General features: G+C 46.3%; 1 protein-coding gene across 1 annotated transcript in view; it reads right to left on the reverse strand.

The window, feature by feature from the left end:
* PKHD1 (PKHD1 ciliary IPT domain containing fibrocystin/polyductin) overlaps nt 1-19,038 on the reverse strand; it is a 918,515-nt gene that overhangs the window by 552,923 nt on the left and 346,554 nt on the right. The window contains exon 35 of the mRNA XM_069726855.1: nt 4,594-4,753. Coding sequence (XP_069582956.1) covers nt 4,594-4,753 — 160 coding nt within the window. The remainder of the gene's footprint in view (nt 1-4,593; nt 4,754-19,038) is intronic.

Here is a 19,038-nt window from a genome sequence, read left to right on the forward strand (position 1 = left end):
CACTGTCTCTGTTCCTCTGGTGGTGGCCTCTGTCCTTGTTACTTTTGTGGTGACCACTGTCTCCATTCCTCTAGTCATGGCCGATGTCTCTGTTCTTATGATGGTGGCCGCTGTCTCTGTTCCTATGGTAGTAGCCACGGTCTTAGTTCCTCTGGTCGTAGCCTCTGTCCCTCTTCCTCTGATAGTGGCCACTGTTTCCGTTCCTCTGGTCATGGCCGATGTCTCCGTTCCTATGATGGTGGCTGCTGTCTCTATTCCTCTGGTTGTGGCCGTTGTCTCTGTTACTGTGATGGTGGCTACTGTCTCTGTTTCTCTGGTGGTAGCCACTGTCCCTGTTTTTCTGGTGATGGCCACTGTCTCTGTCCCACTGGTGATGGCCGCTGTCTCTGTTCCTCTGGTGATGGATCCTGTCTATGTTCCTCAGCTGGCGGCCTCTGTCTCCGTTCCTTTGATGGTAACTGCTGTCTCCATTCCTCTGGTGGTGGCTGATGTCTCAGTTCCTCTGGTGGTGGTTGCCATCTCTGTTCCTCTGTTAGTGGCTACTGTCCCTGTTTCTCTGGTGGTGGCTACTGTCCCTGTTCCTCTGGTGGTGGTTGCCATCTCTGTTCCTCTGGTGGTGGCTACTGTCCCTGTTCCTCTGGTGGTGGCTACTGTCCCTGTTCCTCTGGTGGTGGCTACTGTCCCTGTTCCTCTGGTGGTTGCCATCTCTGTTCCTCTGGTGGTGGCTACTGTCCCTGTTCCTCTGGTGGTGGCTACTGTCCCTGTTCCTCTGGTGGTGGCTACTGTCCTTGTTCCGCTGGTGGTGGCTACTGTCCCTGTTCCTCTGGTGGTGGCTACTGTCCCTGTTCCTCTGGTGGTTGCCATCTCTGTTCCTCTGGTGGTGGCTACTGTCCCTGTTCCTCTGGTGGTTGCTGCTGTCCCTGTTCCTCTGGTGGTGGCTACTGTCCTTGTTCCGCTGGTGGTGGCTACTGTCCCTGTTCCTCTGGTGGTGGTTACTGTCCCTGTTCCTCTGGTGGTGGCTACTGTCCCTATTCCTCTGGTGGTGGCTACTGTCCCTGTTCCTCTGGTGGTTGCCATCTCTGTTCCTCTTATGGTGGCTACTGTCCCTGTTCCTCTGGTGGTGGCTACTGTCCCTGTTCCTCTGGTGGTAGCTACTGTCCCTGTTCCGCTGATGGCGGCTACTGTCCCTGTTCCTCTGGTGGTGGCTACTGTCCCTGTTCCTCGGGTGGTGGCTACTGTCCATGTTCCTCTGTTGGTGGCTACTGTCCCTGTTCCTCTGGTGGTGGCTACTGTCCCTGTTCCTTTGGTGGTAGCTACTGTCGCTGTTCCGCTGATGGTGGCTACTGTCTCTGTTTCTCTGGTGGTAGCCACTGTCCCTGTTTTTCTGGTGATGGCCACTGTCTCTGTCCCACTGGTGATGGCCGCTGTCTCTGTTCCTCTGGTGATGGATCCTGTCTATGTTCCTCAGCTGGCGGCCTCTGTCTCCGTTCCTTTGATGGTAACTGCTGTCTCCATTCCTCTGGTGGTGGCTGATGTCTCAGTTCCTCTGGTGGTGGTTGCCATCTCTGTTCCTCTGGTGGTGGCTACTGTCCCTGTTTCTCTGGTGGTGGCTACTGTCCCTGTTCCTCTGGTGGTGGTTGCCATCTCTGTTCCTCTGGTGGTGGCTACTGTCCCTGTTCCTCTGGTGGTGGCTGCTGTCCCTGTTCCTCTGGTGGTGGCTACTGTCCTTGTTCCGCTGGTGGTGGCTACTGTCCCTGTTCCTCTGGTGGTGGTTACTGTCCCTGTTCCTCTGGTGGTGGCTACTGTCCCTACTCCTCTGGTGGTGGCTACTGTCCCTGTTCCTCTGGTGGTTGCCATCTCTGTTCCTCTTATGGTGGCTACTGTCCCTGTTCCTCTGGTGGTGGCTACTGTCCCTGTTCCTCTGGTGGTAGCTACTGTCCCTGTTCCGCTGATGGCGGCTACTGTCCCTGTTCCTCTGGTGGTGGCTACTGTCCCTGTTCCTCGGGTGGTGGCTACTGTCCATGTTCCTCTGGTGGTGGCTACTGTCCCTGTTCCTCTGGTGGTGGCTACTGTCCCTGTTCCTTTGGTGGTAGCTACTGTCGCTGTTCCGCTGATGGTGGCTGCTGTCTCTGTTCCTCGGGTGGTGGTCACCATCTCTGTTCTGCGGGTTCTATCTCTTGCCCACCCTAGTGTGGACGAGTTTTATGCTCACCTCACCAATTCGTGGCCCAGGACACCACACATTTGGCAGCTTTATCTCTGAAAATGAGGACAATTCCGGAAAATGATGGCCAGAGCTGCCAACTTGACTTATTATTTTTACCTAACAGCTTATCAAAAAACAGACAGACAAAATATTTTACAGACACTGAAAAACCGTAATAAATCCTAAAGATCATCAGAGATCCTGTCTGTGTCCGTAATGCTGATATCAGACATCAGCGCGGTCGCTGTAACCTGATTATAACTACAGTCATAATAATCTGTACATCACTGGACGTTGGGTGCCCCTGATTTGGGGATATGGTGGTATATATATGCTGTTATGGGGTCACTGCGGTTATTATTATGGGGACCCCGTAGTTCTCAGTTTTGTGACGACATTGACACTGTGGCTGTCACTTTTATAGGGGCTGTTTGTCACTGCTATGGGGGTAACGTAACTGTCACTGTTTTGGAATAATGTGGCTGTCACTGTTATGGGGGCACTATGGCTGTCACTTATTGTGGCACTGTGGCTGTCACTGTTATCTGAGCACTTTAGCTGACACAGTTATGGGGGGACTGTGGCTCGCACTGTTCTGGGGACACTCTGCCTGACAATGTTATTGAGTACTGTGGCTGTCACTTTTATAGGAGCCGACTGTCACTGCTGTGCAGCATTGTATCTGACACTGTTATGGGGGCACAATGGCTGTCACGGTTATGGGGTAATGCAACTGGCACTGTTATCATGGCACTTTGACACTGTTATGGGGAACTATAGCTGACAAAGCTGTCACTATTATGGGGGCACTGTGGCTGTCACTATTATGGGGGCACTATTATGGGAGAACTGTGGCTGTCACTATTATGGGGGCATTGTGGTTGTCACTCTTATGGAGGCTTGTGGATTTCACTACTATGGAGGCATTGAGCCTGTCACTATTATGGAGGCACTGTGCCTACCGTTATCTTGGGGGCACTGTGCCTGTCACTATGGATTATGGATGCACTGTGCTCGTCTTCCCCCACCCCATGGGCACTCATCTCCCCCTCCCCATTGGTGCTCGTTTCCCCCTCCCCGTGGGTGCTCGTCCCCCCCTCCTCATGTTTATTCATATCTCGCCTCCCCATGGGTGCTCGTCTCCACTCTCTACATGGGTGCTCATCTTCCCCCTCTCCATGGGTGCTTGTCTTCCCCTCCCCATTGGGCGCTCGTTTCCCACTCCCCATGGGTGCTCGTCTCCCCCTCCTCTTGGGCACTCGACTTCCCCTCCCCATGGGCACTCATCTCCCGCTCCCCATGGGCGCTCATCTCCCCCCTCCCCAAGGACGCTCATCTCCCCCGTCCCCATTGGCACTCGTCTCCCCCTCCCCATGGGCGTTCCTCTCCCCCTCCCCATGGGCACTTGTCTCCCCCTCCCCATGGGTGCTCGTCTCCCCCCTCCCGATGGGCGCTTGTCTCCTCCCTCCCCATGGGCGCTCATCTCCCCCCTCCCCATGGGCGTTCGTCTCCCCCTCCCCATGGGCACTTGTCTCCCCTTCACCATGGGAGCTCGTCTCCCCCCTCCCCATGGGTGCTCGTCTCCCCCCCATGGGCGCTCATCTCCCCCCTCCCTATGGGCGCTCGTCTCCCCCTCCCCATGGGCACTTGTCTCCCCTTCACCATGGGAGCTCGTCTCCCCCCTCCCAATGGGCACTCGTCTCCCCCTCCCCAATGGGCGCTCGTCTCCCCCCTCCCCATGGGCACTCGTCTTCCCCTCCCCAATGGGCGCTCATCTCCCCCCTCCCCATGGGCGCTCGTCTCCCCCCTCCCCATGGGCGCTCGTCTCCCCCTTCCCCATGGGCGCTCATCTCCCCCCTCCCCATGGGCACTCGTCTCCTCCCTCCCCATGGGCGCTTATCTCCCCCCTCCCCATGGGCGCTCGTCTCCCCCCTCCCCATGGGCGCTCGTCTCCCCCCTCCCCATGGGCACTCGTCTCCCCCTCCCCATGGGCACTTGTCTCCCCTTCCCCATGGGAGCTCGTCTCCCCCCTCCCAATGGGCGCTCGTCTCCCCCTCCCCATGGGCACTCGTCTCCCCCTCCCCATGGGCGCTCGTCTGCCTCCTGCCTGCAGTTATACCTGGTGCAGTCAGTCGTCTCCTCACCCTCCGCCTTTTGGCTCCATTCACATTACGCCTGTGTAAAATCTTTACTTTTAGGGCAAATCATCTTATTTCTCCAGCAAAGTGAATTTCTGATCTGCAGCGCGGGAGTATTATCAATTCATAAACCGGGCGAGCGACCTCGTGATGCAAGACAGAAAATCCTCAGAATAGGATCAGTGCGAGGAGCCTCACAAGGCTTCTTCTTGGAGACAAGAAACAGAAGAAAAAAAAAGAAAAAAAAACCTTTGATATGAAGCCAGTGGAGGAGATGGGTGCTATCATCCAGCAGCAGGGTCCGGCCTCGCTCTACCGTGACATTGTCGCCATCTAGTGGTGGGTGACCAGAAGGCCATGTGGAATTCCGCGACCACAAGCCGCAGAAGTGAGCGGAGATGTTGGAAACCTAAAACGATACAAAAAAATATATATATGTCTAATATTTATGTACAGACATCATCCATTTTTTAAGAGGTCGTCCTGTATTATCTTACAAAAAAAAAAATATTCTGAAATCTGTAGTTTGAAAACTTTATAAAATTCCGTATGCTTTAATTTCTGACTATTTTTCAAGATCCCTGCTGGCTGTCTACAAAAAAAAGTAAAGGCTCCCGTGGGCACACAAGGTCTCAGGAACTCAATGTGACAATGATCAAGTTGAGGGTTTGCTACAATGTATCAGTCTGGAAATTCTGAGCTGGAAATTTAAAGGGATTTTCCACTTTTATACAATTAAAGCATAATGTAGAGATTGGCACTTAGATTTTCTCTGCCCTGGTCCGGTGTCCACACCTCTCTTCCATGGCACCACTTCTATGCCTGTCATCCTCAGACTAGATCCTTGGTTTTTAATTTCTAGTAAATGTATAGTCCAAAATGTGCCGAAACATGCGCCTCTTAATTAGACATTCCTTACTCCAGCACTAGTCGCTCTAAGACAGAAAAAAATAACACTAGTCCTATTAAATTCCCTCTGGTGCTTTTCCATTATTTCCTATTTTTATATATATATATATATTTTTTTTTATATTTTATTTTTTATTTTTATTATTTTTTAATTAATTTTTTTGTTCAAAAGGTACAAACAAAAGTTTTAAAAATGTATAATTTGTAATATATCTTTATCTTTATCTTTTTTAATAGAAAAATGTTTCCTTTCCCGCTTTCAAGAACGGCTCGAATCTGTCTACAGTTCTGTCTACAGTGAGAGAATTACAGCTGCCTATAGAAGTCTATGGAAAGGAATGTGGGAGAAGCTATAGGGAGACAGAGGCAGAATATACAATGAAAAAAAAAAAAAAGCACAAGACACCAGAAGGACCCTATTGACTGTAATAGGGTATGTTTTTAGTTTGGATGGAAGCCATTTTAACATGAAAAAATATATATATTTTTTTCTACTGTTAAAAATCACAGAATTCCTATGAATCTAACGGAAGTTAGCAGTTTGTATCCTTCATTTTCACCAGTTTTCTCCTCTGCAGGCTCTGTCTAATTTCCTATTTTATGTCAGGTCCCACTCCCAGCCATTATAATAAATAGGGATATCCATAAATGCTTTTAAAGCATCCTTAAGAACGTGAGGGGTAGGTAATAGTCGAATCATGTGAGGTAGTGCATTCCAGAAAACCGGCGCAGCACGGGAGAAGTCTTGTCTGTAGCGGATGAGTAACCAGTGTAATGACTGGCACAAGGTGGCGGCATCGGTGAAGTGGCTGGACAGAAATATGGTTCTGTTTGCCGCTTTCAGGACAGATTCTAATATCTGTCATATATCATGTGATTTTTTTTGTATTTTTATGACTCTGGTAATCTGTTAAAATGCATAGAACTTTATAGAAACAAATTGATGTGGTTATTGTGATGCGTGATAGGGAAAGGATAGAGTTAGGCTTAGTACATAAGGTATATTATAGGGCTTAGAGGTTACATTAGAAAAGGGAAATATGCAGCGGTGGGCATATTAGTTCTAGGAAGTAGTGCACAGGACAAGAGACAGATAAAATGTTTGGGACCAGCCCAACACAGGAGGTGGAAGGGTCAGACATAAAGGGAAAGCATTTACTGGTGTAGTTAGATAGTGTTTAATGTTCGAGAAAGTGAGAGAAAAAGTAAAGTTCAGTGGTCTGGGGCACGAGAAGTACTATTGTTCTGGTGGTATGGGATCCTATGGAACTCCCTCCGGACATTCCTGGAATGTCCGAAGCCTAAGGCTCGAGTCGGTGACTATGGAGCGCACTGACAATCCTTTTGGACAGTGGAAGATGAACAGTGTGAGGGAATCAGGATGGATCTCTTGGGTACTGCGGAGCTGGGAAGAAAATCCCTGGGGCTGAAAGAGCAAGTAAGTGAAGGGACAGTTCAGGCTGAAACAACAGAGATTATTGAAATGTACTGTGTAATGAACCTAAGCAGAGGGAAAGGTTGTGCCCAATTCTGCATGATGGCATCTATTGAGCATGGACTGTTAAGTAAAGTTGACCTGGTTAATAAGAATCAGGTATCCCCCAATGTATGTGCGGCTAATCCAGAAACCTGGACACAGCAGAGGCCTTCAGCCGAAACGTGAGTATTCTGCACTACACACCCAGCATACAAACAATAGACTGGGACACGTTTTATTTGTGGGGTGCCAGGGTGTGGGAACGCAGCCCCCCGACCTTGACTACCACCCTGTATAACTTACAAGCATAGAGATGATACTGGAAACCAAATCTACCGATTGTTTGTCCAAAAGGGGCAGTGTATAGAGAGAAGAGGAGGAGGCCCAGGACTGAACGCTGAGCAACACCAACAGTAAGGAGAAGAGGAGGAGGCCCAGGACTGAGCCCTGAGCAACACCAACAGTAAGGAGAAGAGGAGGAGGCCCAGGACTGAGCCCTGAGCAACACCAACAGTAAGGAGAAGAGGAGGAGGCCTAGGACTGAGCCCTGTGGAACCAAGACAATAAGGAGAAGAGAAGGGGCCCAGGATTGAGCCTTGAGGAACCTCAACAGTAAGGGAAAGAGGGGGGGCCTAGGACTGAGCCCTGAGCAACCCCATTGGTAGGGTAAGGGGAGGGGGCCTGGAACTGACCCATGAGGAACCTCGACAGTAAGGGGAAAAGGAGGGGGCTTAGGACTGACCCTTGAGGAACCTTGACAGTAATGGGAAGAGGAGGGGGCTTAGGAATGACCCTTGAGATACCTTGACAATAAGGGGAAGAGGAAGGGGCCTAGGACTGAGCCCTGAGGAACCTCAACAGTAAGGGGAAAAATATGGAGCCTAGAACTGAACTCTGTGGAACCTCGACAGTAAGGGGAAGAGGAGGGGGCCTAGGACTGACCCTTGAGGAACCTCAACAGTAAGGGGAAGAGGAGGGGGCCTTGGACTGACCCTTGAGGAACCTCAACAGTAAGGGGAAGAGGAGGGGGCCTAGGACTGATCCTTGTGGAACCTTGATAATAAGGGGAAGAGGAGGGGGCCTAGGACTGATCCCTGAGGAACCTCAACAGTAAGGGGAAAAATATGGAGCCTAGAACTGAACTCTGTGGAACCTCGACAGTAAGGGGAAGAGGAGAGGGGCCTAGGACTGACCCTTAAGGAACCTCGACAATAAGGGGAAGAGGAGGGGGCCTAGGACTGACCCTTGAGGAACCTCAACAGTAAGGGGAAGATGAGAGGGCCTAGGACTGACCCTTGAGGAACCTCGACAGTAAGGGCAAGAGAAGGGGGCCTAGGACTGACCCTTGAGGAACCTCGACAGTAAGGGGAAGATGAGGGGGCCTAGGACTGACCCTTGAGGAACATAGTGAGGAGGAGCTGGTGATCCACAGTGTACAATTCTGCAGAGAGATCCAAGAGAATCAGCAGGGAGCAGGGACGTCCATTGGATTTAGCTGTTAGTAGATCATTAGACACTTTAGAGAGGGCAGTTTCAGTAGAGTGTAAAGAGCGGAAACAAGATTTTACAGAGTCAAGATAAGATTAATCTGAGAGATAGCAGATTTAAAGGGGGTGGACCAAGCATTCCAGAAGTTCAGATATAATGTGAAGATTAGAGACCTGTCTTTAGCTAGCAGCGCAGTTATGGTCGTGGGATTCTTTTTTTAAGTAAAGGGTTTATGATGGCATGTTTGTGTGAGGAGAGAAAGGTACCAAAAGAAAGAGAGTGGTTAAATGCTTTAGTTAGGTGTGTGGTGTGAACGAGTGAGAGAGACTACAAGAGGTACAAATGTAAAGCCAGCAATGCAATGGAATTACACTTACTAAAAGCAACAGCATTGAGGACATTATATGGCACAACTGAGCAGTTCAGATGTGAAGTCAGCCCGGAAGAGAAATAAAACACCTACTAGAAATCAACAGCATGGAAAACATTATACAGCAGTAATGAGCAGCATAGCTGTAAATCCACCACTGGCATGGGATAATACACTTACCTAAAAGCAGCAGCATTGAGGAAACTATAGCACAAAACTGAGCAGTGAAGCTGTGAAGTCAGCCCTGATGTGAAATAAAACACCTACTAGAAAGCAACAGCATGGAGGACAATATACAGCTAAACTGAGCAGCGAATCTGTGAAGTCAGCCCTGATATCAAATAAAACAACTACTAGAAACATCATAACGGTACATTATGCTGCAGAACTGAGTAGTTTAGATGTGAATCCAGCACTGTGGATAAAACACTTACTAAAGATCAGCAGCATAGAGGAAATTATACAGCAGAAATGAGAAACAGCAGGACATAGGGCATTCAATAGACAGCTGTAATGTGACCCCTAAGAGAGCTTGGGCTCCATCTTGTTTTCACAGAGACAGAGTTTTGTAATTTTTCAGAGTGAATGAGTTCAGACAGCATAGATAAATAGAAGTGGCTCTTATGTGGAGAAAGAAGCAAATTTGTCTCTTAGTATATAAGAAACATTGTGATATATCTTGTCTTCACAATTATTAGGCAGTGAGTATTTTGACCTCATCATCATTATTATGCAAATTTCCCACCTCCGAGCTGTAGAAACGTCAATGGTTATTGAATGAAGAAGATCAGGTGATGTGTATTTGTGTAATTAGAGGGTGTGGCCTCAGATGCCCCACCCCTTATCAAGGTGTACAGAATTATTAGGAGCTTGTTTTCCTCAGGCAAAAAGTACCAAAAAAAGAGATTTACCCGACAGTGAAAAGTCCCAAATTGTTACCTGTCTTCAAGAGGGCACAGCTCCGGGGATTGTCAAATCTTGGGGACATGTCTCTGAGCAGGATCCACCAGTCACCATCGCTGATGACACAGCAGGATCCACCAATCACAATCGGAGCTGACACAGCAGGATCCACCAATCACAATAGCTGAAGACACAGCAGGATCCACTCAATCACCATAACTGCTGAGACAGCAGGATCCACCAATAGCAATAGCTGATGACACAGCAGGATCCACCAATCACAATCGCAGCTGACACAGCAGGATCCACCAATCACAATAGCTGATGACACAGCAGGATCCACTCAATCACCATAACTGCTGAGACATCAGGATCCACCAATAGCAATAGCTAATGACACAGCAGGATCCATCAATCACAATAGCTGATAACACAGCAGGATCCACCAATCACAATAGCTGATGACACAGCAGGATCCACTCAATCACCATAGCTGCTGAGACAACAGGATCCATCAGTAACAATAGCTGATGACACAGTAGGATCGACCAATCACCATAACTGCTGAGGCAGCAGGATCCACCAATAACAATAGCTGCTGACACAGCAGGATCCACCAATCACCATAACTGCTTAGACAGCAGGATCCACCAATAGCAATAGCTAATGACACAGCATGATCCATCAATCACAATAGCTGATAACACAGCAGGATCCACCAATCACAATAGCTGATGACACAGCAGGATCCACTCAATCACCATAGCTGCTGAGACAGCAGGATCCAACAATAACAATAGCTGATGACACAGCAGGATCTACCCAATCAACATAGCTGCTGAGGCAGCAGGATCCACCAATAACAATAGCTGCTGACACAGCAGGATCCACTCAATCACCATAACTGCTGAGACAGCAGGATCCACCAATAACAATAGCTGATGACACCGCAGGATCCATCAATCACAATAGCTGATAACACAGCAGGATCCACCAATCACAATAGCTGATGACACAGCAGGATCCACTCAATCACCATAGCTGCTGAGACAGCAGGATCCACCAGTAACAATAGCTGATGACACAGTAGGATCGACCAACCACCATAACTGCTGAGGCAGCAGGATCCACCAATAACAATAGCTGCTGACACAGCAGGATCCACCAATCACCATAACTGCTGAGACAGCAGGATCCAACAATAACAATAGCTGATGACACAGCAGGATCTACTCAATCAACATAGCTGCTGAGGCAGCAGGATCCACCAATAACAATAGCTGCTGACACAGCAGGATCCACCAATCACCATAACTGCTGAGACAGCAGGATCCACCAATAACAATAGCTGATGACACAGCAGGATCCACCCAATCACCATAGCTGTTGAGACAGCAGGATCCACCAATAACAATAGCTGATGACACAGTAGGATCGACCAATCACCATAACTGCTGAGACAGCAGGATCCACCAATAACAATAGCTGATGACACAGCAGGATCCACCCAATCAACATAGCTGCTGAGACAGCAGGATCCAACAATTACAATAGCTGATGACACAGCAGGATCCACCCAATCAACATAGCTGCTGAGACAACAGGATCCAACAATAACAATAGCTGATGACACAGCAAGATCCACCAATAACAATAGCTGATGACACAGCAGGATCCACCAATCACCATAACTGCTGAGACAGCAGGATCCAACAATAACAATAGCTGATGACACAGCAGGATCCACCCAATCACCATAGCTGTTGAGACAGCAGGATCCAACAATAACAATAACTTTACATTTATCATTGTTAAACCGCATCTGCCACCACTCGGCCCAAGTTTCCAACTTATCCAGATCCATCTGTAGCAGGATACCAAAGCTCTTCAGCTCCAAGGACGTCCACCCATTTCTTCTGATACATGTTGGCACCAATGACACGGCAAGGAAGGACCTACCGACAATCTGCAAGGACTTTGAAGAGTTGGGGAAGAAAGTAAAGGAACTGGATGCACAGGTACTTTTTTCTTCTATCCTTCCAGTAGACGGGCATGGCACCAGGAGATGGAACAGAATCCTTGATGCAAACAACTGGCTAAGACAATGGTGCAGACAACAAGGATTCGGATTCCTGGACCACGGTGTGAATTACTTGTACGATGGACTCCTCGCCAGAGACGGACTACACCTCAACAAACCTGGGAAACACACATTCGCCAGAAGACTCGCTACACTCATCAGGAGGGCGTTAAACTAGAAGAAGAGGGGACGGGAAGAAAAACATTAGACTCAAACAAAGACGACCCAGGAAAACATACTCAGAAGGGAGGTAAGAACATTTCTAAAACAATCCACAGCGAGGAGATTGGAACAAAACAAAATCCTCTAAACTGCATGCTCACAAACGCCAGAAGCCTGACAAACAAGATGGAAGAACTAGAAGCAGAAATATCTACAGGTAACTTTGACATAGTGGGAATAACCGAGACATGGTTAGATGAATGCTATGACTGGGCAGTTAACTTACAGGGTTACAGTCTGTTTAGAAAGGATCGTAAAAATCGGAGAGGAGGAGGGGTTTGTCTCTATGTAAAGTCTTGTCTAAAGTCCACTTTAAGGGAGGATATTAGAGAAGGAAATGAGGATGTCGAGTCCATATGGGCCGAAATTCATGGAGGGAAAAATGGTAACAAAATTCTCATTGGGGTCTGTTACAAACCCCCAAATATAACAGAAACCATGGAAAGTCTACTTCTAAAGCAGATAGATGAAGCTGCAACCCATAATGAGGTCCTGGTTATGGGGGACTTTAACTACCCGGATATTAACTGGGAAACAGAAACCTGTGAAACCCATAAAGGCAACAGGTTTCTGCTAATAACCAAGAAAAATTATCTTTCACAATTGGTGCAGAATCCAACCAGAGGAGCAGCACTTTTAGACCTAATACTATCTAATAGACCTGACAGAATAACAGATCTGCAGGTGGTCGGGCATCTAGGAAATAGCGACCACAATATTGTACAGTTTCACCTGTCTTTCACTAGGGGGACTTGTCAGGGAGTCACAAAAACACTGAACTTTAGGAAGGCAAAGTTTGACCAGCTTAGAGATGCCCTTAATCTGGTAGACTGGGACAATATCCTCAGAAATAAGAATACAGATAATAAATGGGAAATATTTAAGAACATCCTAAATAGGCAGTATAAGCGGTTTATTCCTTGTGGGAATAAAAGGACTAGAAATAGGAAAAACCCAATGTGGCTAAACAAAGAAGTAAGACAGGCAATTAACAGTAAAAAGAAAGCATTTGCACTACTAAAGCAGGATGGCACCATTGAAGCTCTAAAAAACTATAGGGAGAAAAATACTTTATCTAAAAAACTAATTAAAGCTGCCAAAAAGGAAACAGAGAAGCACATTGCTAAGGAGAGTAAAACTAATCCCAAACTGTTCTTCAACTATATCAATAGTCAAAGAATAAAAACTGAAAATGTAGGCCCCTTAAAAAATAGTGAGGAAAGAATGGTTGTAGATGACGAGGAAAAAGCTAACATATTAAACACCTTCTCCTCCACGGTATTCACGGTGGAAAATGAAATGCTAGGTGAAATCCCAAGAAACAATGAAAACCCTATATTAAAGGGAACCTGTCACCTGAATTTGGCGGGACCAGTTTTGGGTCATATGGGCGGAGTTTTCAGGTGTTTGATTCACCCTTTCCTTACCCGCTGGCTGCATGCTGGCCGAAATATTGGATTGAAGTTCATTCTCTGTCCTCCGTAGTACATGCCTGCGCAATGCAAGATTTCCTTTCGCAGGTGTGTACTACGGAGGACAGAGAATGAACTTCAATCCAATATTGCGGCCAGCATGCAGCCAGCAGGTAAGGAAAGGGTGAATCAAACACCTGAAAACTCCGCCCATATGACCCAAAACTGGTCCCGACAAATTCAGGTGACAGGTTCCCTTTAAGGGTCACCAATCTAACCCAAGAAGAGGTGCGAAACCGGCTAAATAAGATTAAAATAGATAAATCTCCGGGTCCGGATGGCATACACCCACGAGTACTAAGTGAACTAAGTAATGTAATAGATAAACCATTATTTCTTATTTTTAGGGACTCTATAGCGACAGGGTCTGTTCCGCAGGACTGGCGCATAGCAAATGTGGTGCCAATATTCAAAAAGGGCTCTAAAAGTGAACCTGGAAATTATAGGCCAGTAAGTCTAACCTCTATTGTTGGTAAAATATTTGAAGGGTTTCTGAGGGATGTTATTCTGGATTATCTCAATGAGAATAACTGTTTAACTCCATATCAGCATGGGTTTATGAGAAATCGCTCCTGTCAAACCAATCTAATCAGTTTTTATGAAGAGGTAAGCTATAGGCTGGACCACGGTGAGTCATTGGACGTGGTATATCTCGATTTTTCCAAAGCGTTTGATACCGTGCCGCACAAGAGGTTGGTACACAAAATGAGAATGCTTGGTCTGGGGGAAATTGTGTGTAAATGGGTTAGTAACTGGCTTAGTGATAGAAAGCAGAGGGTGGTTATAAATGGTATAGTCTCTAACTGGGTCGCTGTGACCAGTGGGGTACCGCAGGGGTCAGTATTGGGACCTGTTCTCTTCAACATATTCATTAATGATCTGGTAGAAGGTTTACACAGTAAAATATCAATATTTGCAGATGATACAAAACTATGTAAAGCAGTTAATACAAGAGAAGATAGTATTCTGCTACAGATGGATCTGGATAAGTTGGAAACTTGGGCTGAAAGGTGGCAGATGAGGTTTAACAATGATAAATGTAAGGTTATACACATGGGAAGAAGGAATCAATGTCACCATTACACACTGAACGGGAAACCACTGGGTAAATCTGACAGGGAGAAGGACTTGGGGATCCTAGTTAATGATAAACTTACCTGGAGCAGCCAGTGCCAGGCAGCAGCTGCCAAGGCAAACAGGATCATGGGGTGCATTAAAAGAGGTCTGGATACACATGATGAGAGCATTATACTGCCTCTGTACAAATCCCTAGTTAGACCGCACATGGAGTACTGTGTCGAGTTTTGGGCACCGGTGCTCAGGAAGGATATAATGGAACTAGAGAGAGTACAAAGGAGGGCAACAAAATTAATAAAGGGGATGGGAGAACTACAATACCCAGATAGATTAGCGAAATTAGGATTATTTAGTCTAGAAAAAACACGACTGAGGGGCGATCTAATAACCATGTATAAGTATATAAGGGGACAATACAAATATCTCGCTGAGGATCTGTTTATACCAAGGAAGGTGACGGGCACAAGGGGGCATTCTTTGCGTCTGGAGGAGAGAAGGTTTTTCCACCAACATAGAAGAGGATTCTTTACTGTTAGGGCAGTGAGAATCTGGAATTGCTTGCCTGAGGAGGTGGTGATGGCAAACTCAGTCGAGGGGTTCAAGAGAGGCCTGGATGTCTTCCTGGAGCAGAACAATATTGTATCATACAATTATTAGGTTCTGTAGAAGGACGTAGATCTGGGGATTTATTATGATGGAATATAGGCTGAACTGGATGGACAAATGTCTTTTTTCGGCCTTACTAACTATGTTACTATGTTACTATGTTACTATGTAGAATACTATCTTCTCTTGTATTAACTGCTTTACATAGTTTTGTATCATCTGCAAATATCGATATTTTACTGTGTAAACCTTCTACCAGATCATTAATGAATATGTTGAAGAGAACAGGTCCCAATACCGACCCCTGCGGTCCCCACTGGTCACAGCGACCCAGTTAGAGACTATACCATTTATAACCACCCTCTGCTTTCTATCACTAAGCCAGTTACTAACCCATTTACACACATTTTCCCCCAGACCAAGCATTCTCATTTTGTGTACCAACCTCATGTGTGGCATTTTATCAAATGATTAGAAGAAGATTAGAAGAAAAAACCGGGAGTCAAAATCCTTAGAACAGATCATTATAATAAAAGTTTCGGAAAACCCCCTTTAAGAGTTCCGGTTGATTACTTGACTTTTAGCCCCAAAGGTAGAATAGGGAGAATTTTTCATTCATCCTTGGCTGATGTGACCTGTGTAATCAGTTGTCAGGTGGCCGGCAACATGGAGGCTGCTACATTGACTCACGCATGCAAGCGGCACGGCGAAGAGCGTTGACAGATTGCCATTTAACCATCAAACAAAAAGCAAGTGTTCCCGGCCCCAGCCGGCGGAATGACAAGGTTAACATTTCACGTGATGGAATGTAGTGTATTATTTCCCGTTGGAAGGGACCCTTGACTCCAAACACTTCACCTCCATGATGAACGGCATGGTGTAAATTCTCCTTAGCCCCTTAAAAAACACAAGAAGCCCCCCACCACCTCAATCTCGAAGATGATGGGAAACAAAATCCTCAGCTTTACAAACCCTTTTTATTTTTATAACGAAACCTTGCTTTGTTACTTTTTTTTTTCCCTCCCTGCCATCTGCTCTAATTATTGTTAATGTTCGGCCACCATCTTCTTACAACAATGAAAATAATTACGTCCTGGAGGGCAGAAAGAAAAGATACAGGGATAAACAAAAGTTAATTACATTTTGCTCTCAGGGTAACAAGCAACTTTCCTAATAAAGAAGCAATTAGGTAGGTAGTGGCATCACTTATAACTAGGAAAAATCAGATTTTTTTTTGCCTTTTTTTCATTGTATCTCTGGATATTTACCATAATATAATGCAGTGTTATGTAAATGGACAAACAAATAAACAGATACATTATCTTACATGCCGGATAATCTCATTGTGATGGTTCAAATATTACTATTTCACCTGCATTTTGTGCAAAGTTGTCTATTAATACATGATAACAAAGTGATACTGTGCCCTATATCCTAAAATTAACTACAATAATACTGGCCCAAATATAAAAGAATATAACTACTAAAATACTGCCCCCTATTTACAAGAATATAACTACTATAATACTGCTCCATATGTACAAGAATATAACTACTATAACACTGCTCCATATGTACAAGAATATAACTACTATAATACTGCCTCTATATACAAGAATATAACTACTATAATACTGCTCCTATGTACAAGAATATTACTACTATAATACTGCCCCTATGTACAAGAATATAACTACTATAATACTGCTCTGTTGTGAATTCTGTTATCGAACTCCCTCCTGTGGTCATGAATGGTACTTCGGCGAGTTCTGTCCATGGACTCCCTCTGGTGGCTGTGAGTGGAGCTGCTGCTTCTGAGGTTCCTTCCACAGGTGACTTAGTTTATTCTTTGGCTGGCTGCTCTATTTAACACCACTCAGATCGTTACTCCATGCCAGCTGTCAATGTTCTTGTACTGGTTCAGTTCGCTCTTGGATCTTTCTGGTGACCTGTCTACTCCAGCAGAAGCTAAGTCCCTGCTAGTTAATTATTTGTTCATTGTTTTCTTGTCCAGCTTGCTATCATGATTTTGCCTTGCTAGCTGGAAGCTCTGGGATGCAGAGTGGCACCTCCGCACCGTGAGTCGGTGCGGAGGTCTTTTTGCACACTCTGCGTGGTCTTTTTGTAGTTTTTTGTGCTGACCGCAAAGTTACCTTTCCTATCCTCAGTCTGTTTAGTTAGTCTGGCCTCCTTTGCTGAAACCTGTTTCATTTCTGTGTTTGTGACTTTCATCTTAACTCACAGTCAATATATGTGGGGGGCTGCCTTTTCCTTTGGGGAATTTCTCTGAGGCAAGGTAGGCTTTATTTTCTATCTCTAGGGCCAGTTAGCTCTTAGGCTGTGAAGAGGCGTCTAGGCAGTGTTAGGTACGCTCCACGGCTATTTCTAGTGTGTTTGATAGGATTAGGGATTGCGGTCAGCAGAGCTCCCACTTCCCAGAACTTGTCCTGTGTTAGTTTAACCATCAGGTCGTTCCGGGTGCTCCTAACCACCAGGTCCATAACAGTACAGCTGGCCCAAAGTGTTAATGCATCTCAATAGAGGGATAAGAGAAGTTCTGAGACCATTTTTTTTCTCTGCAGTGTGTTTTGTCTTTCTTTTCCCCTTAACCTCTGGGTGGTTCAGGACACAGGTGTAGATATGGACATTCAAGGTCTGTCCTCTTGTGTGGATCATCTCACTACAAGGGTACAAAACATTCAAGATTTTGTGGTTCAGAATCCGATGTAAGAGCCTAGAATTCCAATTCCTGATTTGTTTTCTGGGGATAGATCTAAGTTCCTGAATTTCAAAAATAATTGTAAACTGTTTCTTGCTTTGAAACTACGCTCCTCTGGTGACCCCGTTCAACAAGTAAAAATCGTTATTTCTTTGTTGCGTGGCGACCCTCAAGACTGGGCATTTTCCCTTGCGCCAGGAGATCCTGCATTGCGTGATGTAGATGCGTTTTTTCTGGCGCTTGGATTGCTTAATGATGAACCAAATTCAGTGGATCAGGCAGAGAAAATCTTGCTGGCTTTGTGTCAGGGTCAGGATGAAGCTGAGGTATATTGTCAGAAGTTTAGAAAGTGGTCTGTGCTTACTCAGTGGAATGAGTGTGCCCTGGCGGCAATTTTCAGAAAGGGTCTTTCTGAAGCCCTTAAGGATGTCATGGTGGGATTTCCCACGCCTGCTGGTCTGAATGAGTCTATGTCCTTGGCCATTCAGATCGATCGGCGCTTGCGTGAGCGCAAAGCTGTGCACCATTTGGCGGTATTCTCTGAGCATAGGCCTGAGCCTATGCAATGTGATAGGACTTTGACCAGAGCTGAACAGCAAGAACACAGACGTTGGAATGGGCTGTGTTTTTACTGTGGTGATTCCACTCATGCTATCTCCGATTGTCCTAAGCGCACTAAGCGGTTCGCTAGGTCTGTCACCATTGGTACGGTACAGTCTAAATTTCTTTTGTCCGTTACTCTGATTTGCTCTTTGTCGTCCTATTCTGTTATGGCATTTGTGGATTCAGGCGCTGCCCTGAATTTGATGGATTTGGAGTTTGCCAGGCGCTGTGGTTTTTTCTTGGAGCCCTTGCAGTATCCTATTCCATTGAGAGGAATTGATGCTACGCCTTTGGCCAAGAATAAGCCTCAGTACTGGACTCAATTGACCATGTGCATGGCTCCTGCACATCAGGAGGATATTCGCTTTTTGGTGTTGCATAATCTGCATGATGTGTTCGTTTTGGGGTTGCCATGGCTACAGGTCCATAATCCAGTATTGGATTGGAAATCTATGTCTGTGTCCAGCTGGGGTTGTCAAGGGGTACATGGTGATGTTCCATTTTTGTCTATTTCGTCATCCACCCCTTCTGAAGTCCCGGAGTTTTTGTCGGATTACCGGGATGTATTTGATGAGCCCAAATCCAGTGCCCTACCTCCTCATAGGGATTGTGATTGTGCTATTAATTTGATTCCTGGTAGTAAGTTTCCTAAGGGCCGATTGTTCAATTTATCTGTGCCAGATCACGCCGCTATGCGGAGTTATATAAAGGAATCCTTGGAGAAAGGTCATATTCGCCCGTCGTCATCACCGTTGGGAGCAGGGTTCT

Source organism: Ranitomeya imitator, chromosome 5 (assembly GCF_032444005.1).
Source record: "Ranitomeya imitator isolate aRanImi1 chromosome 5, aRanImi1.pri, whole genome shotgun sequence".
In the NCBI taxonomy this organism is placed as follows: Eukaryota; Metazoa; Chordata; class Amphibia; order Anura; family Dendrobatidae; genus Ranitomeya; species Ranitomeya imitator.